Genomic DNA, 22,581 nt, shown 5'->3' on the forward strand with positions numbered 1-22,581 from the left:
ACACACACACACATATATATTATATAAATTATATGTGATATTATATGTCTAAATATTACCAGGCCTCACTGTGCTGCTGCTGATGGGCATCCAAATAACCACTAAACAATATTGTAATGTAGGAATGTTTTCCTTTATTAATCTTAGTTAAATCTTGATACAAACGTTTGTATATTAATAAAGACATTTATCAAAATGCAGGTTTGGACAGTTAAATTAATTGATCAATAGTAAAATAAGGCTATTACAGAGTTGTGTAAATGAACAAACATCACTTGGCAGTGGCATTTAGCAGTTTTTTATCCTGCTTGAGACATACAGGATCAATTTATTGCAAGTTAAAAGAACTGACGGTGAGAGACAATCATTAAAAAAATATATTTAAACAGCTGAAAATAAACAGCTGGTTTGCTGGCTTGAATGTGTCCTTTGGAGGAGACGGCGAAATGGAAACTGCTGAAAAGCTAAACACCAGCTGAGTAAAACAAGAGATGGCACACTGTTGTATTGTTACCAATCACTTTGATCCCACGCATAAAATCATCTTTCATTTTAAAGAAATACTTTGAGTTTTTCATCATACGAGGCAAACATAAGTAATGCTTTAGAGTAAAGGGACAATTTCCACAGTAAATCACAACATGCAAGACGTGTTAGACCAAAGCACCCCCACTGAAACAAACGCTATATGAAAAATAAACAAAGAGAAATGAAGAGTCTTGGGAGAGTGGTTTTGCACCAGTTTCTACAACACCTGAAGATAAGACCAGAGCGTTTTCCCAGTTTGTTAAGACTGAACCAGGACACAAGTCCTGCAAATACGTTTGAAACTTAACAGATCTGCATGTACGGATTCATTTTATCTGTTTCAAATTCACAAAAACTAAACATTTTCACAAGATTTACGCACCTAAACAGCCAATCACATGCTCAGATTCTCTGTGGTCGGCAGAGTTGCCTGAAGACACTCGAACATGGAGTTCTGGAGACAGAAACCACATGCAGGCAACCAGTTCCCCTCAAATGGTTCTTAATAACCGGCCTCACCCAGAGGGAGCTGGGATGGTGGCGCTGGCCACCCCTCTCTGTGATTGGCTGGATCAGAGAATTCTGACTGGATCGTATAAGGTGTGGAAAACGTTGGTTCTACCTGTAAAACTGAGCTGAATTTGCAGAATTTCAGGTCAGTTTTGTGTTTACTTATAAAACTGACCTAAATCTTCTGACCTGTAAAATGTTCAGACTTGCAGAGCGAATCCATTCTTGAATTTGTACCTTTTCCTGCGATAGAACAACAGGTTAAACGCTCTAAGCTAGCTCCGTTAGTCTGCATCAGAAACACAGCGGTGTACCACAGTGTGTTAACCCCTAAAATCTTACGATTCAGACGATGTTTTATCGATGGCTCGGTCCCGTGGATTTCATTACACAGTGTCAACGTAGAACTGGATCAGTTTTGTTTGGGTTCAGTCCGGTTCTGCAGCCCGTCTGCTTGAATTCTGAGGTTATACCGCAGTCTGAACGCCAAGGATCTTTTAAAATCAGCTCTTCAGCTCAGTGAAGATTCAAACTGTAAGAGGCTCGGCGAGCTGGAGAGGATGCAGATTGTCGTGGAGCAGTCGAAGCTGCTGCAGCCGAGAAAAGTCGTAAAATACTGAGACTAGTTTCATCAAACACCAGCGGCTTCGAACAGGGGTGGGACTCCAGCGCATTAATTACACTAAATCTGCAGAAAAATTAGGGCATTAAAAACATTAACATTAAATCGCAGAACATTTGTTATTTCCCGATTACACTGATGCACCCGCTGGACCTTAGGCGCTGTATTTAGACGCTTCTAGCGACTCTAATGAAGGAAAAGCGACTTCCAACAAGTCTGGCAACCTTTTCTGCTGACAGTGGAGAGTTTTGGAGAGGAACATGAAGGCAGACATGGTTCAGCCTGCTCTCCGTGAGGATCAGCGGCTGAAAGAACACACACGAGGCTAATCGTCACGCTGCAGCCGGAGCAGGAGGGGATCCCCTCTGCTGCAGGACCAGACTGGAGTCCACCGACTGATCCCAGTCTGTTGACGCTTATGGAGGGCAACACGCTGTCGAGTGGAGCTGGTAAAGTCGTGAAAACGTTTTTTATTTGCTTTCTACTGCTCCACAATGAAACGCATGTTTCCAGACATTAACTCAGTGGCTGCCGGCGTTTTGGAGCTTTTTGGCTCAACTTTCAGGACCGAGGTGTTGTAGATGTGGAAGGACGACTCGGAGAGCTTTCCTGTCACGTGCGCGCTCAGAGAGCGCATTTCGGGGTCGTTTTGTCGAGTCTACACGGGTTTCCGTACACATAAAACACGACTTAGGCAGCCGATGAGGCAACAGAGCTGAGCTTACAATATTAATATCGACGTTTGTTGATTTTATCATCCACTAAAATTAATTAAAATTAAAAATTTTGCTTTTTGGGACAAATATTGTTACGCAATTAAAATGCAGTGTATCGAGATTAATTAGAAAGGCTGTAATGAATCAGTTTAACTTTCCTAATGGAGTCCCACCCCTATCAAACAATACATGATGGTAAGAATGCTGCAGCTGAACGGAAACACCGAGCAGCTGCCGAGTTTCACCCGAAGCCGAAAGAAGACAGGAGGAATACTTTGGTTGTTGGTATCAGTTTAAGGCAAACCAGTGAAACCAGTAACAGTCGCTGCCCAGTAAAGATGAGACTGCAGCAGATGAAGGACCAGGTGGAGCACTGAGCAATGGGGAGTTCTGTTAGCGGTCGTGTGAATGAGCGATGCTAACGGGACATGGTTAACGCCTGGTAATGATGTCATCCGCCCATCCCCCACTCCTCCCATCACAGAGAATACAGCAACATTAATAAGCAATCATGAAACATAAAAACACATCAAGGCTCCATTGCATCCACTACAATATAGTGCAGGGTTTTTTGTCCTTGAAGGGATTGTCTGAGGCGGGAATGCCCACAAGGAGGGGGTCGTTTCTGGCGTTTTCGCTGCAGTAGTGCATGAGGTCTGCAGAAGCTTTGGAGACCTGTGGAAACAACGGAGGAATGTTAGTCACTGCAACGGCAAACAGGCTCAGGATTTATGTAACATTCAGCATTTTAAGCCCTAAAGTGTCCAACTCCAGTCCTCCATGTTTTGTTGTCTCCATGCTCCAACACACCTGACTGAATAAATACAGCTGTGCTCATATGTATTCATCCCCTTTCATTAAAGAAAAGCTGAATTTACAACAGTCACTCAAATAACTGGAGACTTAAAAAAGGAACAATAACTAAAAATTTGCAGAAATATCATTTAGTGATATAAGACACTGTTTTTTCATTTAATTGAGTTGAAGAAAGAAAGAAACACAAACAAATGGACAAATGAGAGACTTTTCTGTTGAACAGTGGGACAAAATACCTGTCAACAGGTGCAGAAGTCTGACTGAGAGGAACAGAAAACACCTGACTGGAGCGGAAACATTAAAGGATTGTTCTACTAAATATTAGTTTATGACTGATGGAATATGTAATAAATGATCTTATTTGTTTGCTTTTTAAAAAAAATATTTCTATTGAACCAGAATTAGAAAATAAAGTAATGATTTTCATCAAATCTTTATTTATTATGACTTTAGTCAGTTTCAGCTTATTTTACAGGCAGCTGGTTTTTTCCTTCTTTAATAAAAGGATATGAATAAATATGAGCTGAACTGTTGACAAGAAGCGGCTGGATCAGTTTGATTGGAATCAGCTGTGTTGGTGGAGGGACACACCAAAAACCTGCAGGACGGCGGCCTTCCAGGACTGGAGTTTGACACCCTGAAGTATCCACCAGCAGAGGATTAAAACGGAGCTTTGTAAATATCTTAGAAAACAACAAAAGCTCACTGAAGGATGGTTTAATTTCCTTTTATATGAATCACTACTTCTCCCCCGGGGCGTCTGCTGGGATGCTTTGCTTCGGTAACTCCTGGTTTCCGTTGTTTTTCCACTGCAACCATCTCACCTGGTATCTAACAGCTGTAGATGCATCGCAATAAAATCATAATATCAAAGTAACATCAGCCTCAACGACGACTAAACCCTCCGCTGCAAACCAGTGTCTCCTCACCATGTAGTCGCTTTAACACCTGAAAATGTTCATTTCTGATCCATTTATCACGTGTAAAGAAGTAAAACTGGACAGCAGAAACTTAAAATGAAACGCAAAACAAGGAGGATGAGGTCAGCTCAGTTCAGCACTGAGGATGAAGAGTTGCACCGTACCTTCGTCCTCTCTAAAGCCGCCTCTATTTTCAGCTGCCGCACCGTCCGCCGGGCGATGGCTATGTTGTTGGAGTTGTGCTTTGAAGACATCCTGGTGAAGGCGATGCTGTAACGACAACAGGAGACGGTTAGTGTGTGAAGGACGAGGTGATGGCGTGCAGCGACGCGCTCCGGTGTCTGGACACGTGCAGCCTAAATGCAGATGAAACCAGTAGGAACACCACGGCGGGACACAGACTTCAGCGTTAACAGCAGATGGAGTGATGCAGGTGTGGGAGAGCTCTGGCTCCGGTATTGCTCTCCAGCTTACTTTTACAGCCGTTCGCTGTTCCTCATGAAATCACTTCCTGCTTCTACAAGTACTGTCCTGCAACACACCAGGGCTGCTCCATTATGGAGAAAATTATTATCATGATTATTTTGACTGACATTAAGATCTCGATTATTTAACACAATTATCTGTTATCTTTAATAACATGAATATAGTTAACATTAAACTGTGGCTTTTCAACAATGTCTTCAGGATTCCACAGATTTTAGAAAACAAACAAATAACATGAAGTTTGTCTCAACAAAGTGCAAATACTGATGTAAACTGAATAGATATAAGTAAGGATTAAACAACGCTGCGCGTCGTGCATTACAACCTTTAAACGCACAGTTCAGAGTTGTTTAATCCGCTTACACCACGGTACCACACAGTTAACATTTTATAACAAATTTGTATTTCTTCTCTACAACATTAGCTGAAGTATACGAACTATTTTACGTAGTTTTATACCAAACAACCGCTGTCAGGCTGCAGCGCGTTTCTCTCATTCACCTGTTAAAAGACGACTGATCTGAACCAGCTGGTTAACGCGTTGCTATGGTAACGCCTCGTAACGGAGGGATATTACAGTGTTTAACTGGCCGAACTCTGTATAGGAAAATAATTCAGCCAGTTGTCACTGACAATGGTATAAACTATGTTTAGGTGAACTTCCACAACCTACTGCAGTTATTCTACATTGACCTGCAGCCGGAGCCGACTGAGACTGGCCGCCTGGGAGTGCTTTAGGACGGGAGAGGCTCCCGCTGCTCCTTCCTTACAGTAACTGCAGAACAATATGTGCCTTCAAGTCAGTCGCCAAAACACCAGAAAAGTCTCTAATAACTCCAGTAAAAGCTGCTAGATTTGTTGCTTTTAACAAAAAAGTCTCCAGATTTAGCGAGAAAGTCTCCAAGTTGGCAACAGTGTCTGAATGAAAGCAAAGCGGCTGTGGGAGGAGTTTACAGCACAGCGCTGCAACGCCAGAGACGCTCGATTAGCAGCTGAAGACAGCAGGAGAGGAAACTGCAGAGAGAAAAATAATCACACCCTTTTATTTTTATCATCGTTGAAAACCCAGATTGTAGTTGAGATTAAAATCTGATTAATCGCCCAGCGCTAACACACACCTGCTTTTACCTGGACTACTGCAGGAAACAGGAAGGTTCAGTAGCTTCTGGTTGTCTCGTTCTCATCCCTGCAGGTTCAGAAGATTTTGGCTTTTTATCAACAAATTATGTCATATTTTCTTAAAAAAACGTGTAAATGTTGCACCGATCTGTCTTCATTATGCTGCAGAGTTTCACAGGATTTTGTAAAGGATCCTCAGTAATTATGATCATTTCTGCTAGTTATCCTACCATCCCCAGCGGTGACCAGCGTAACCAGTTTAACCAGACTGAAGTATCAGCAGCACTGCTGGCGCGGCGTCCTCAGCCAGACGCTGCAGCCTCTGATGTGACGCCAACTTTTACCATCAACGTCAGCCTGGCCGAAGCTCTGTGGGGGGGCACCGATGGCTGAGACTAAGTGTGTAGCGTTAACATGTAGAAAAACCCTCCAAGGATCAGAAGAAACACTGCCTTTTACAGCACCACACACACACACACACACCAGCAGCTAGGACCACCTACTGCACAGAGCAGCGAGCTCTACTGTATCTTATACTCACAACCCCCCCCCGCTACACACACACACACACACACACACACACACACACACACACACACACACACACACACACACATGCGATTCATTAGTGCAGAGTTCAAAGGGAGCCATTATGAGCCAGCGCCATTAACACCGACACCGAGATGAAAACCAACGTGTGCGCCTCAAACTGTTCCTACATGGCGGCTCAGACCCAAAGAAAACTGCTGAAAACACAAAGGCATCCATTAAAAGCTAAAAGCAGCGCGGGTCCCGTCAGCGCTACAGCATGTGTGGTCTCCTCCACCACCGCCATCTGAGGCCTTCCACTCTGCAGCAGCTTCTCCGACAAAGTAACGCTGCTGCAGATAGACGGTGGGAAGCTGCAATTCCCTCTCCACTGACAGGAGGGGCTGAGAGATGGGCGAGGAAAAGGCTGCGTACACGCCGCAGACTGTATCTGACAGATGGACCGAACCTCTGGTTAAAAGTTAAGCCTATGCCTAAGTACAAAAAACTGCAGTTCCCCCTTCATCCACTAGGGGCTGCAAAACAGAGCAAATCCCCATAGACTCCCATGTTAAAAAGACCAACTTCACAGCAGGAATAAACACGTTTACAGCAGAAATAAACATGTTTACAGCAGGAATAAACATGTTTACAGCAGAAATAAACATGTTTACAGCAGGAATAAACATGTTTACAGTAGAAATAAACATGTTTACAGTAGGAATAAACATGTTTACAGCAGAAATAAACATGTTTACAGCAGGAATAAACACGTTTACAGCAGAAATAAACACGTTTACAGCAGGAATAAACATGTTTACAGCAGGAATAAACACGTTTACAGCAGGAATAAACACGTTTACAGCAGAAATAAACATGTTTACAGCAGGAATAAACATGTTTACAGCAGAAATAAACATGTTTACAGCAGGAATAAACATGTTTACAGTAGAAATAAACATGTTTACAGTAGGAATAAACATGTTTACAGCAGAAATAAACATGTTTACAGCAGGAATAAACACGTTTACAGCAGAAATAAACACGTTTACAGCAGGAATAAACACGTTTACAGCAGGAATAAACACGTTTACAGCAGGAATAAACATGTTTACAGCAGGAATAAACACGTTTACAGCAGGAATAAACACGTTTACAGCAGAAATAAACACGTTTACAGCAGGAATAAACACGTTTACAGCAGGAATAAACATGTTTACAGCAGGAATAAACATGTTTACAGCCTGGTTCAAAAATCCATTTTAGGTTTAATAGGTCAGGTTTACCTTCATGACAACTGTGAGGGGAGTACATTTTTTTCTAACTCGTCCGTTTAAAAGTAATTTAATCTTGAAGTTCGAATTTAGGGGCGTGTCCTTTTGATTGACAGGTACCCGATCTCCCGCTTCAAGTCAGAAGAACGTAGAACAACCACGGTTTTTAGCCGGTTAACAACGTGACTTAGCTTTAGGCCGCTTACCTCCGTTAGCTGGTTAGCTCCTGTTATCTCCGGGTTAGCTCGGTTAGCTCTTAGCTACAGAAAGCTCAGAGTTCGCTTGATGTCAATCATCCACCATGACGCTCACAGCCCCCCTCTCAGCTCCACCTCTTTGCCCATATTTGTATTTTCTGGGAGAGACGACGCGCATGTCCCTGCCAAGATGGTGACGGTAGGAACCGCCCACCGAGCTTCGGGTGAGCCTATGGGTGACGTCATGAAGGCTCTGCCCATCTTTTTATATACAGTTTGTGGTACACACCCTCACCTAACTCCACAACGACCCATCAGCTGTTCGCTGAACTCGACACCTGCATGAACACGATGAAAATCCTGATTTCCTCCCACCATCACCACGGCGTGAAAAATATGGATTTCATGCTTTTTTTCATGAGTTTATAAAATAGACTTTATTTTCCCAAAGATTTTAGTGTTTAATTACTTTTCAGACTAAATGAGACCCTCGCTAACGGCACACCAAAACCATCTTAGTTGAATATTTTACTATTTTCACCTGGTTCAACGCTCTGATGCCACTTTGCTTTTAACGCTTGTTTTATTTGTTTTATTTTGACAAAACTTTAATGGTTTGTCTGCAGGAAACTGGAAATAACAGGAATGGTTTTGATCACCTTAAGTCAAATCAGTGGCTGTAAAAATGTGGATAAATGGCAGTTTATTCGCCATATTTAAGGTAACGAAACACCAACTGATTAAACACCACAGTTAAAATAAAGGTGAAATGGATGAAAATTCCCAAACTTCATGGTGCGGGAACAATCATAAACGCATCTGCACAAACGTTTACGTGATGTTGTAATTACACCTTTGTAAACATCCACAGATAAGCGGTATTAAAGAGAAATAAAAGTGCGGTAAAATAAAAGCTCATTACTTCTTTATTAAATTCATAGGAGAATAAAAAGACAAGAGTAAATCAAACATTGCTGGTCTCCAACATGTTCCAGCGAACTGATAAAAACACGAGTTTATGGCGAGTCAGCAGTCGAGTTGACTGTTTTATTTTTCCATGTGACCGTAGACAGTCTTTATTACCAAACTTGTTCTACACTCATTGTTTTTGTTCTTGCATCATGTAATACCTGTTTAATGTTAATGCATGCAGAACATTTTACTTTTTGACATATTAGTGAGAGACGTTGTAAACAACCAGGAAAACAAACAGCTGCATGTGTTGTGTTTGGTTACGATGTTTTCTGTAGTTTTTATTCACACTTGATGTCATTTTGGACAAACACTGCTAAAATCCTAAAGACACCTAAACACATCCTAAACACTCAGCTAAAATCCTAAACTGAAGGTTGAACAAGTCCTTGTGTTTATTTAAAAAGCAGAAAAACGGCGTATATATCTGCAGCCCGGCTTCTGACTTGATAAAGAACTGAATTGTGGAAAAGCAGACAGATGTCTGCACCATTAAACAGAAGAGATGAAAGACCTTGGCTCCAACCACAAGCTAGAATAGTGTGTATATCTAAACACACACAGACCTTTTATCTGGCTCGTGCATGCGCCTCCTCCTCCAAGCAGGAGTTTCCCTCCACAGATGAAGCTAAAAGTAGCTTCATCACCATTTCTGCTCCCAGTCAGCACTTTTTCATCTGCTGCTGCTCCGACGCAGCCGCTCTGCCGTCCGTCCTGCTTCACCAAAAACACCGAGCTGTTCTCACAGCGCTTATCAGCATCAGTACAACTCAGTCATCAGTCCTGCTGCTGAGTACAGTGGCTTTGTGTTTATAAACCCGGCTGTTAGCTGCAGGCTAACAGTTCACCTGCCGAGATGACATCGCTACTTTCCCACCAGAAAAAAGACAAGAAGGAACCAGTCGTCTCCTTTGTTTAGCAGCGACGGTTGATGCTGCAAAGATTATGGTGATTTTGTGAGCTGTGAACCTGAGCATGAAGAATGAAAGACGGCGAGTCGGCTCCACCACAAACTCTGGGAAATATTTACAAACTTCCAACATGAACGACAGCTTTCACAATGAAAACATCTGCAGGTTTCAGAGCCACATCTGTTCCCATCAGGGAAGAACTTGCAGATTTCAGCAAGACACGCTTCACACGTTACACAACGTGAAGAAACGGCATGAAATTAGTAGAGCTGTGACGAAACGCTCTCGTCCCGATTCAATCAGATTTTTTCCGGTGCCGATTCAATTTAAATTGCAATTCTCTTCAATGTTGTTGATTTTTGTTGACTACAAAAAAAATGTATAAAACTTTTTTTGCTAGTCATTTTTCTTTATTTTAATTAGGAGAAAACAACCCAGAAACCAGACCATCATTCTGCTGCTATAATGCCCAAGAAGACTAGTAAAAAGACCAATAAAAACAATAAAAATAACAAAAGTTTTATAGTAGATTAATTTAATTTATCTGAGACAAAAACAAAAAAAATTTTAAACAAGAATATTGATTTTAAAATTGTGAAGAAAAAAAATCTCGAATTTCAATTTTTCTATTATATTTTCCCACCACTAATATCTCCCCATTCCCACCAGAGGAGGCGCTGCACTAGTATTTATCAGAAGAGAGGACAAGACCTGCGTGGAGAAGAAAACTGTTTACTTCACCTGCCAGTTAAATATGGAGACCAAACTATGGCTGTTTTGGGTTTTTATTGTGTCTTATGCAAGTATCCTGCAGAAATCCACTGCAACAATGGACGCAGTATGAACACCAGGCGAGGCAGAGGACCCTTAACGCCATCGCTATGGATTTACCCACAATGCAACGCTACGCCACATGCAGGAAGGGACTTGTTATTCATAGTTCGCTTCCTGTATTTGGTCCTCTTGCTAGTAGTTGGACGAGTCGGCTTCTTTGATCCGAATCCGATTTAGTTTGGGGCGTTCACATTTCCCCAAACGAAGCGGACTTTCCGAGCACATGGACTCTGATTCGGATCAGAAAGGCGGATGTGAACATGGCCTTAATGCTTCAAACAGAACCCACCGATCATTACAATAATAATAATATGCCTCTCGGGCGGGAACAAACCAGGCTCTGCGTGACTAGCTGAGGCTTGGGACGCCTGTCGGCTTCTCTCGCCAAATCCACACGCGTGGATTCCATTCCCATTCATCACATCTATCTCCTGACGCGGAGAAAAAAAAGGATCACTATCACTACTTTGTTGCTGAGAAGAAGAAGAAGAAGAAGCCACTTCCTGTCAAACTTTCCACCAATCAGCGACCTTGCCATCACACGTTCAATCAGCAGACGCTAAAGATCAACAAGTGAGCCAAACGTTCTTCATTTTTCTGAAAAGAACTAAAATAAGAGTCCTTTAGAGACAGAGAGACGTTTGTGACGATAGTAGGTCAATAGTAGCATAAATAACTGAAACTAGCAATAAAAACACCTGTAGGAAAAGAGTAAATACTTTCTGTTGTGCGTTTGTTTCAATGCCAACATTTTCCTTCCATAAGCAGAAACTGGAGAGAATGACCAGCAGACCCATCGACACGTTCATCTTTTATCATTTCAGCCTCATAATCTGACAACTGAGGCTAAAAGTCGAGGTTCTTCATGCATTTTTCATGCTAAAACAGAGTTACAGGTTTATCAGCTGTACTTACAGCTCAGCCATCAACACAAGCAGCGATGCAGAGCTCTAAAGACACACAGCGGCTGTCCCTGGAGTCAAAGGTATGGCCAGGAAGATAAGCCCTGCTGGCAGGACCCCACCCAGCCCAGCCGCTGCACGCTTAACTCGCTGCTCTTTACGACTGTTCTAAAAAAAATTCAGGCTTTAGTGGAGACGTATCTGTTAGTTCTGCAAACATTTCCATGAAAAGACTGTAAAGAGTTGCTGATAAGGCGGAAAACATACGGTGCTTTAAATGAGACAAAAAAATAAAAGCTTCTGCGTTTCTGGAAAAGTGCACCGTCTGCTACATTACGCGGGTTTAAAAAGAAAACATAAACATGTATACAGTGAAGCTGCAGAACAGGCACACCGTGTCTAGACAGCAGACGAGCAAGGACTCGTGCTCTGGATCTCTAAATCCTAAACTCATTGGCAGTCACTCCCGGCTCATTCCTGTCCAAATAAAGCATGAATGATTCCTTGTGTCGAGCTCAGACCGAATGAGAGGCGCGGGAATTACACACGTTTATAATCATTCATTTCAGACACAGAAAAGCCAAATGTCCCGTCACATGAAGGAGATGCAGACAGGAGATAGTGACCTGGACGTCTGGCCTTAAACACGGCGGCATTTCGGAGTGCGTGAACATGAATTACTACAGCGACTGATACCTGACGAGCACCATGTCAGGGTCTGCCTGACAGAAAACACGGATAACTGCAGGAAAAGGAACACCGGTATGTAGGACATGATATCAAAACACAACTGGAGAAAGAAAAAAAGCCACAGAAATATATAAATACATGTCTAATTAATTAAATGTGCCCTTAATTAGTTAAAATTCTAAATAAATATGCAGATAGATGCTTAAATGTATTAACTAAAATATTAATTCATCTCATGTAAAGATCTTTTTTTCATCATGTGATCAATTATTTCACGCTTCTTAAAGAAAAATACTGAAATTAATTACATTAACAAAGCATTGATTAAGCAGCTTTTATTAATTCATTAAAACTGGAAAGTGATGCATAAATAACTCAGACATTAAAATGAGAATTATTGTTCATTTCATTTTCACGCTTTGTGGTCGCCGTGTTGCAGGGATTTATTCCCACGGTGGGTGGGGTGAAGGTGGGCAGAAATAAACACGGTTTCATTCATAACTTCTCAGAGTTTTTTCTCTAAAAACCATGGAAACCAACGTCCAGATAACCGCGGCCTGACGCGTTCTGCAGGGACCTTTCTTCTGGGATCCACTAGCAGCGATCTGCAGAGCAGAGGAGCCAATCAGGATAAGATCTGATGTTTAAATCAGTTCTGACGTTTTGGGAAATTGACATATTTGTCCTGAATGACGACAAGTCCTTTTTAAGCCCAAAGAGGAACCAATAAAGCATCGAGCCGAATATGTTGGGTAACCTTTGACCCATCCAAGACGAATTAATAAAAATAAAAAGTCTTTTGTTTTTTGCATCATGCAATCAAACCTTTTTATGTTTTGTTGTTTTTATTTCTCAGTTCTGAGAAGGTTATTTATTTATTTATTCAAACTAGGGATGCACCGATCCACTTTTTTGGGAGTTCTGATTTGATAGAGATATCTAAAATTGTGAATATCAGCCGATACCAGATCTGTTTATGTGAACATTATTGTGACTATGGTTATTACTGCTGTTCTAACTGTGTAAGATTTCATTAGGTTGTAATAAATGAAGTTACCTCACCAATACAAATATAATAACATTACAGATCTAACAACTTCAAAGAGTTTTATTTTGATTTGGCACATTTTAACTAAATACAACTATAAATGTGTGGTTTTGGAACAAAGAGCGCGCTTTTAGTGTCACACAAATAAAATTCAAGGCATTTATTTCTTTTAAAACACATCCGAAGCATGTCATCACACACATCTGCACTGTCTGGACATTTCCTGGAAATGAGCATTTCAAGTACAAGTACGAGTTCACACGCTTGGTACTGAGTCCATCCTGGGTTTACACATTGCTGAGAAATAGCTGACAATAAAAGTAGGGATGCACCGATACAGATATCAGCATCAGTATCGGCTCAATATAAAGCATGTGTACTTGTACTTGGTATTATTAAAAGTGCACCGATACGGTGTATCCGTAATTCAAAATATATTAATATATATTGAATATTTAATCCTGTAAATGAGCATTTCTGTCCGTTGAGACTAGAGGGCGTAGTAAATTAGCCCGATGCCTAAACGCCTACCTGAATATGTATTTTTGTATTTCATCGTGACACTTTTCCTCCCAACACAATCTGTGGAGTCAGGTAGTTGAATCTGCTGAGCGGGCAGGTTTCCTACAGCCGTGCTGTTAGACCCTTCTTCAGACTGCAAAATGATTAGTTTGTGCAACCCTAAAAGTGGGTGCAGCGCAGCGTAAATAAGAGGGGGATGCAAAGTCAGAAGGTTTGAGTGGACGCCTGCCACATGCTCGAGAGAAAGAGGAAAAATCTCATCACATTGTTTACTTAGACAATAATAAATAAATAGCTAACCCATATTTGTGCTGGATAATTGCACGGCATACAGAACATCACATCAGATATGAAGTATTTAGGCTGAGTAAAGAGACAACCTTGGGCTGCATCTTTAAGCAAGCTTTTCATATCAACAGTGCTGTAAAAGACAACAAACGATTAGAAAGCCTCAAAGTATATCATAAATAACACATTTATTCATGCAGGAAGCTTTAAAGCAGGAGAGATGGACTGCACCATCATGCACAAACTAACAAAGCTGGGAATGCTTCCTCTTTCTGTTGACGCATCCCATAACTAAACTCTGAATTCCTTTTACGGCTCGGAGGTTATGAGCTATTATGCAAAAGACTTTGCTGTTGCTCAACGTGTATTCACACAAGTCCTGCCTTTAGAAACAGGATGTCACAGGTCTTGGGCCAACACAGAGGCTGACGCAGAAGGTTTCCAGGACCTCAGTGATATCATCACCGGCAAACAGCGTGGACTAAAAATAGCCCTGGTGTGCTTTGGATTTGCTAAAAACTGCAGCTAGGTCTGTCTACTGAATGCCAGCTGGACATCGTCCAGATTAGGCAGGTCTCTAAGTTCCCCCAGCGGTGCCTACCAGCCTCTGGTTACCCAGTAATGAGCCTTTATCAGGCCCAGAACAGCCCAAAACAAACAGACAGATAATGTTGTGGCCGTCAGACGTCACTGCAGACGCACAGAGGGCGGCGTGTCGGAGACCTGGAGCTCAGAGAGGCTACCAGGCAGCGTCTCTCTGCTGGCCACTTGGAAAACAAACAGCATTGTTGTCCACAACCTGCACAAAAGAAAGCTCAGCATAAGCCAAGTGGAGTTTGCTGGAAATGGATGCAGGGGAAAGAATGGCTGCTGCCCCAGCACCCAGACCGGGCAGAGAGCGAGGCCGACCCACAGATAAGAGCTTGTTATGAGGGGGGGGGGGTTGTTCAGCTGGAGAAAGCCAGCCGTGCAGCTGTGTGCATGTTGCATTTGGTCTCATGCCAAAGAAATCCACTGCTGGCGACAGGAGCAGTGTAAAACTTAGAGCCATTGTGAGAGGCCTGGCTTTCGCCGGGTTCCCTCCCGCCTCTGAAAGCTGCTATTCATGACGAAGGCAGAGAGACACCGCACAATGGATCTCCATTTCTGGCCCAACACTGCCCTGCCTATGTGGAACAATAAACAAACGTGTTCAGTCTTTCCAGTCTCCGCCCCTGAGCCGGACTCACTGCATCTGTGTTACCACCGCAGCAAAGGTGGAAGAAAAAAGGCCAAAGGTTGCCGGCTGATTGGAGCAGATGTGGGAGGGGCTTAGAAGACAGCGTGCATGGATGGAAACATTGATAAGCACTCGAACGTCACAAAGATCATTAGAAAACAACTAAAAGGTCGTGTAAGCGTTTGCTTTTAGTACGAAGAGGAAATGGGGCTGGTCAGAGGGTGACATGTATGAATAAATGATGATTTAGTGTCACAAGGTGCAAAGTCTTCTTTAGAAAATGGATGTCTTAAATAATCCACTGACCCAAACATCCCAGTTTATCCTGCAGTTGTGATGGAGGCAGCTGATCCCAGTTCAGACTGGACAGGAGGCATCTGGGACAGGAGTCTGGGCCGTCCCATTTGCTGGAATGAATTTTTAATGAGGCAAAAGGCAAATAAATATATTTTTTAAAAAAAAGATTTTATTTTTTATTTGACTTAGCTTTAGCTCGCTTACCTCCATTATCTCCGGGTTAGCTTGGTTAGCTCTTAGCTACAGAAAACTCGGAGTTTGTTCGATGTCAATCATCCACCATGACACTCACAACCCCCCCTCTCAGCTCCACCTCTTTGCCCATATTTGTATTTTCCAGGAGAGACGACACGCATGCCCCTGCCAAGATGGTGATGGTAGGAACCGCCCACCGAGCTTCAGTTCAGCTCTTCAGAAACCTACGGGTGACGTCACGGAGGCTCCGCCCATCTTTTATATATACAGTCTATGGGCTAGACTCCGGACCGGAAAACGTCGCCACTTTGACACGCTCAATCTGCAGCTTCAGGGCATGCGCGCATGTCATCACTATGACAACGCCATGCGGGCTTTTAGAACCAAGTAAAGCTTGTGGGAGAGTCAGATGCAGCGAGGAAACCTGGCCCATTTTTTGTGCTGCCAAGTCATGAAAGAGCAGATCTCTACCGCGTGTTGCCTTTTGCACAGTTTGCTGAAAAACTTAAATCTACTTAAAGCTGAATTTACCAGACAATTTGCCGACTTCAAAACCAAAAAATGTAGATTTGAACTTTTAGCAACCCGTTTTCGGTTGACACAAAAAGTGCACCAACCAACCTCCAAATGGAGCTTATTGAGCTACAGTGTGGTGACACGCTTAACTCTGTCGGAGCTGCGCAACTTCCACCTTACCTCCCCGACACGCTGCCCTAACTCCGTGCCAAAGTTGCGCAAATGCTCTCTATGTTCAGCAGCACATATCTGTGTGAACAACTGTTTTCTTTAATGAGGATGAACAAAACAGGAGTCGTCTCACCGATGAACACCTTCATTCAGTCCTGAGGGTTTCCTCAGCTCAGAGCCTGACTCCACAAATTGATGCACAGGTAAAAAGCGACACCAAATATCTGGAACGGACCCATGTCATCATCAGAGTAAATGGAAGCAAACTAAACTGGATTAAAGGCATAGTCTGTTCAAGTTAAGAGATAATTGGTTTGGTTTTTTTTTAGGTGTTGCCTTGATGGTCTGTGATGAAAAGAGTTAGGTTACAATTAAAATTAATAAAAAAGTTCCAGATATAGAGGCCTGATATTTATTTCAGTTTTTTTAAGCCTGTTCTGGGTTCAGTGTTTAAGTAAAAATAGGCCTAACTATAATTTACTATATGAAAATGTTTAATACAGTACTGTATGTCAAAGATAATAAAAACATGAATAATAGCCATCACTTTGGCCCTCTGTGAATTTGAGTTTGACACCCCTGGTCTAGTGGATGAAGGGAGAACTGCAGTTTTATGCACTTCGGCTTCACTTTTAACCACCAGAAGTCGCCACTCGGCATTGACACAGTGATGTAACAGTATCGGTTGCTGGGTATTTGAGCTAAACATAATTATTTCTCACCATTAGACCGATTTCCTGCACACGCCTGTATTATTTACCACCAAAGACCGGGTCTCACCTACATTCTCACTGATTAAAGAAGAATTGCAGAAATTATTTGGCTACAATATCCTCTTCTGTTATAATGAGAACAGAGTCCTAAACATCAGCACTCTTTCAGGTCATCTTTCGGGTCATTTTCCCCTTATTGTTCCACCATTTTGCTTGTGGCACCTCATATGGGATGATATAACTAAAAAACTCTTTCAGTTTCTCCAACAGGACATCGAAGACAAGCCATCAGTGGATAAAAAAAAAAAAGTCTTCCCAGAAAAAACACATAAAAACGTCAGATTAATATGCATTTCCACTATTTCTGCATCAACTAAATGAGTAACTGATGAATTAATTTCAACCCGTAAAGCTCTAAGTATCATATTTGACATATTTTCTCAGACCTTTTGCAACATTTTATGGTAGAAACTTTGCTCAAACTGTTGCAGAGTTGGATAATGGTCTCTGTAATATGTTAAACAGTTTGTGAAAGGACTCTTTTGTCCTCTAATGATCCAAAAAGGAGCAAACTGAAGCACCCCACGTTGTGTTGATCTTCGCCTTGAATCCCTCTTTCTCTACAGAACGGAACAGAAGCCGGACTTTGCAGCATGGATCCTGACGTTGTTGCCTACTAGTGATGTCCTCCGGCTTTTTCACTTCTACCTCAGGGTGATGCCGATCGTAGTTTCAGATAGTCTTGGCCTCCAGCGACAACTTCAGCTCAACGTCACTTTCAGTAACTCGTCGCTTGATCCCCGTCGGACCTGTTTAAGCCAAAGTACCTCAGATGACTGATTGTGCAGCAGTATTTCTGTGACATCATCTTCAACGTCTGCTGCAGCTTCACCTTCTGAACTCCAGGAACACAGCTGCACGTCTACTCCTGCAGCAGGACTCTGCTAGTAGTTACTGATTGTTCTGCACTACTTAATATGCTGCACTTTTTTTTCCCATAAAGGAGACTCATTTTTAGACTAAATAGCACTCAAAAAGGGGATTTTCAGACTATTTTGCCTGTTTATTGTACTGAAAACATGATAATATTCACACATCTTTAAATGCATGAATAATTATCAGATAAAACGTAACAAATGGCGTCATGAGTCAAGTAAACATTCCCACATTCAAGCCGAACATCAGCAGCAGCCAGCGCTCCTGTGCAGCAGCGGAACGGGATTAATGGTGGAAAAATGCAAGCTGTGGGGTTTCCTCTTTGGGGACACGGATAGAGGAAATGCCTCTAACAGCAGAGAAAAGCACAGATCTACACGAGGAAGATCCGCTGGGATGCTGTCAGGCGACACACACACACAGAGCTGCACGGACACTTAGCCTGACATCCTGCTTTTCAACACGACGGTTGATCAGACGAGGTCGGAGATGATGTTCTGCAACTTGGTTGGAACCAGTTTACTGGACTTCCTGGTGTCTTTCCATCATCTCCAACCAGTCTGTCCAGTCTCCTCTGACATCCACCAGACGTTCTGATCCAGACAGCTGCCGCTCGCTGGATGTTTTCTCTTCTTCAGACCTTCTCTGGAAACACTGGAGATGTTTGTGTGGAAATCCACTCAGACCAACAACCATGCTGCGTTCACAGTCACGTAAATCCCCTTTATTCTAGGGCTGGGTGATTTATCGGATTTTAATCTCAGTTCGATCTGGGTTTTCAACGATGATAAAAATAAAAGGGTGTGATTATTTTTCTCTCTGCAGTTTCCTCTCCTGCTGTCTTCAGCTGCTAATCGAGCGTCTCTGGCGTTGCAGCGCTGTGCTGTAAACTCCTCCCACAGCCGCTTTGCTGTCATTCAGACACTGTTGCCAACTTGGTGACTTTCTCTCTAAATCTGGAGACTTTTATTGTTAAAAGTGACAAATCTAGCTGCTTTTGCTGGAGTTATTAGAGACTTTTCTGGTGTTTTGGCGACTGACTTGAAGGCACATATTGTTCTGCAGTTACTGTAAGGAAGGAGCAGCGGGAGCCTCTCCCGTCCTAAAGCACTCCCAGGCGGCCAGTCTCAGTCGGCTCCGGCTGCAGGTCAATGTAGAATAACTGCAGTAGGTTGTGGAAGTTCACCTAAACATAGTTTATACCATTGTCTGTGACAACTGGCTGCATTATTTTCCTATACATATTTCGGCGAGTTAAACACTGTAATATCCCTCCATTACAGGGCGTTACCATAGCAACGCGTTAACCAGCTGGTTCAGATCAGCCGTCTTTTAACAGGTGAATGAGAGAAACGCGCTGCAGCCTGACAGCGGTTGTTTGGTATAAAACGTACATCCAGACCGACGTATAATAGTTCCTATATAAGCGGTAAAAGTGGATTAAACAACTCGGAACCGTACATTAGACGTTATAATGCACGACACGGAGTCTAGAACACCACCACGCGCAGCGTTGTTTATAAATACTGGATAATCGTGTTAAATAGTCTAGATCTCAATTTCAGTCAAAATAATCGTGATTATATTTGTCATAATCGAGCAGCTCTACTTTCTTCCTCGTTCTGATGCTCAGATTGACCTTCAGAACGTCGTCTTCATCGCGTCTTCATGACTCTGGAGTTGCCGCCATGTGATTGGCTGCTTGGATATTTGTTCGGGGTGGGAAAATCTAATAAAAAAATCTAAAAAATTTTTGTTAAAACATTTATTTTTAAAATAAATAACTATAATCCTTTATGAAATTTTTGTCATTTGTTTATTGTTTTTATTGATCTTTTTACATGTCTTCTTAGGCACTACAGCAGCAGAATGATGGTCTGGATACTGGGTTGTTTTTTCCTAACTTAAATCAAGAAAAATGACAAGCAAAAAAAAGTTTTATACATTCATTTTGTTTTTAATTACAAAACTCAGCAATATCTAAGAATTGTGAAAATTGCAATTTAAATCAAATCGGAACAAAAGCATTTCATCACAGCCCTAATATTAGTGTTAACAATGAGTTGAACATGATGTGCACACAAGGCTGGGCGATATGACCTTTTAGAAATATACCGATATTTTTATGACCTGTCACGATATACGATATATATCTCGATATTTACCTTAGCCTTGAATGAATGCTTTAGTGCATACAATCACATCAGTAAGATGATTTTGTGTCTCCATTAAAACATAATTGTTCATACTGCATTAAGATATGCTGATTTTAAACATTTATGCCAAAAGGATGAAATTGTAACGAAGCAAACTGATCAAAACCGTATTTATTGAACAGTTAAAGCAGTGGCAGAAACATGTCATTTTAAAGCAAAATAAAGTGACTTTGCATGATGTAATAAATGCAACGTATGAAAATAGGTGCTCTGGGGGGGACTTTTCAAATGATGAACTATTATAAGGCTTTGCTTTATGGATACGTTTTTAAGTTGTCGTGTATTTTTTTTTTAAATCGCAGAGTTTAGCGTAGAAATCAGTCTTATAATACAGGCAGAATGTCCTCGTATCGTCTCCAATAAACGGCTTCAGCCAGTTTTTAATTCAGGGTTTGATTCCCACTGCTTTCTGTACTTTCTAGAGACATGAGGAGCTAGATAAATATGCTTGTGTCACACACACAGTGGATGAGGTGAGTAAGTGACAGAGGCTGTGAATGTAATCAAATAGAATTAATTATTTTGCGTGACGTGAAAAACTTTGTAATTTACGTCCCACTCTGTAATCCAGAGCGGGATCAGTGGCGGATTTGGCTGTTCATTGTGACTGTAGGTGGAGTTGTGCAGGTGTCCTCTCTGCTCCTCTGACTGGCTGCAGCTGCAGCCGGAGCGACTGAGTGCTTTAGGACGGGGAGAGACTCTCCTTCTGACAATAACTTTACAATATGCGCTTTAAAGTCAGTCGCCAAAACACCAGGAAAGTTTCTAATAACTCCAGTAAAAGTCACTAAATTTGTCGCTTTTCACAAAAAAGTCGCCAGATTTAGCGAGAAAGTCGCCAAGTTGGCAACAGTGGCTACACGCTGCCTCTCATGACGTAGCACGTAGCTCACGTTATGTACGTAACGAGGTGCGCTTGCTTTAACTTTCTGTGCAAAGCGGTGCAGAGTCGAGGAGGAGGGAGGAAACCCCGCCCACAGCTAAAAACACCTGCGTGACAACAGGATACTCGAATATGACGAATATAGGCATTTTCTATATTCGTACAGGGGACTAGCAACGATATCTCGAGTATATTCGATATATCGCCCAGCCCTATGTGCACATTGACAGCAGCTGATGCATGAATACACACATTTTCCTGAATGTGTTTGTCTTTAATTTGACTTATATTCTAATAATCGTTTAGTTGATATTTTACTGTTTCAGCCACGGATGCACATCCAGCACAACAACCAGCCTGCATACACACAAAACATGAGTCTGTGTTTTGCCACCACACAAGAAGCTACGCTTCCTCCAGTGTGTCACACGCATCGTGCTGAAATGCATTTGTCTACAAGCTGCTGAACTTTGTCTTCACGTGTCAGAGGTCAACGGACCGGGTGGGACTGTGTGGGGGTATTTATCTGTTTAAGTCGGAGCCATTTCCCTTATTTCACATCAGGGAAAAACCAGGTCACAGGTATCACAGCACACAGGTGAAACCTAAACCCCCTGAGGGTGCCGGGGAAACATCAGAGCCACCATCCACTTGAGCAAGTCACAGGACGTCTCTCACATGTTTGGGAGGCATGAACAAGATGTCATGTGGTTATCTAAAGCACGGACAGCGTTCTGTTCAGAACCTGATGATCCACATTATCTGCAAATATGAAGGGACATTTACGAACAAACGGGAACAGGAACGTCAGGCATGCGGATAAAATTACCACACGTGAGCGTTCAGGACGAGTTGCGTGACGAAAAGGAAGCAGCAGAAGAACAGAGTTAGAGAAGAGAGAATAAGCGGCTGATGCTGAACAGGGAATCATACAAATGCAAAGTTCTGATAAAGGCGCAGATATCATGCCTGTTTTTCACCAGATTAACGCTGTCAGGTCATAACTGCATCCTCACAATAAATTCCACAGCTATTAGTTTGCAACCTTTTACACATCAAGGTAAATGATTTTACGATCATTTTACGATAAGAGGTGAAGATTAAAGCTGAGCGGGAAGAGCGTCACGCTTTTCACTGACTAAAGGCTGTCAATTATTTCTACTTAACAGGTTTTTTCTGCCTCTTTTCAGCAGCAGGTGTTGAAACTTGAGCCAAATAAAAATAGTCAATAAGAAAGTGACTTTTCCACTGATATTAAAAACAAAGTTCTTATATGCAAAATCCCAGCCTCATAAGGAAACCTGCAGAAAATACAAGATGATTTATTTTGTTAAGGGAAGGAATGTGAAAGCACCCTGACATCACCTCCAGGGAACAGAAATGCACTCCTGCTCTTTAAAAAAAAAACATTTTGTTTTGCTTTACGCACAATTGCACTTGTAAAAACTGAAAAACAGAAGAAAGAAATCTTTAATTGTATAACTAAATTAAAGAAACTTAAAAATGTAGCACAAAACAAATAAATAAATGAGCGTTTGGGTGTTTTTTTTTT

General features: G+C 42.0%; 1 protein-coding gene across 2 annotated transcripts; it reads right to left on the reverse strand.

Annotated features, from left to right (window-relative positions):
* Positions 1-203: 203 nt before the first annotated feature.
* gng12a (guanine nucleotide binding protein (G protein), gamma 12a) lies at positions 204-5,766 on the reverse strand. Of its 2 annotated transcripts, XM_079243207.1 has the most exons (3): positions 5,727-5,766; positions 4,277-4,382; positions 204-3,051 (listed from the first exon to the last, which is right to left on the reverse strand). In XM_079243207.1, the coding sequence occupies exons 2-3, from the start codon at positions 4,364-4,366 to the stop codon at positions 2,926-2,928; spliced, it is 216 nt and encodes a 71-aa protein (XP_079099333.1). In that variant the 5' UTR covers positions 4,367-4,382; positions 5,727-5,766; the 3' UTR covers positions 204-2,925. The 2 variants fall into 2 exon arrangements, with proteins under 2 accessions (XP_079099333.1, XP_079099332.1); XM_079243206.1 differs by lacking the exon at positions 5,727-5,766 and having other exon boundaries at positions 4,277-4,470.
* Positions 5,767-22,581: the final 16,815 nt, after the last annotated feature.

This window comes from Telmatherina bonti, assembly GCF_933228915.1.
Source record: "Telmatherina bonti genome assembly, chromosome: 7".
Classification (NCBI taxonomy): domain Eukaryota; kingdom Metazoa; phylum Chordata; class Actinopteri; order Atheriniformes; family Telmatherinidae; genus Telmatherina; species Telmatherina bonti.

Bases quoted from the DNA above. Each gene is read 5' to 3' on its own strand.
- gng12a (XM_079243207.1), bottom strand. From the start codon at position 4,366: ATGTCTTCAAAGCACAACTCCAACAACATAGCCATCGCCCGGCGGACG. The intron at 3,052-4,276 runs GTACGGTGCAAC...TTGTTTCCACAG, and splicing joins CGGCTTTAGAGAGGACGAAG to GTCTCCAAAGCTTCTGCAGA.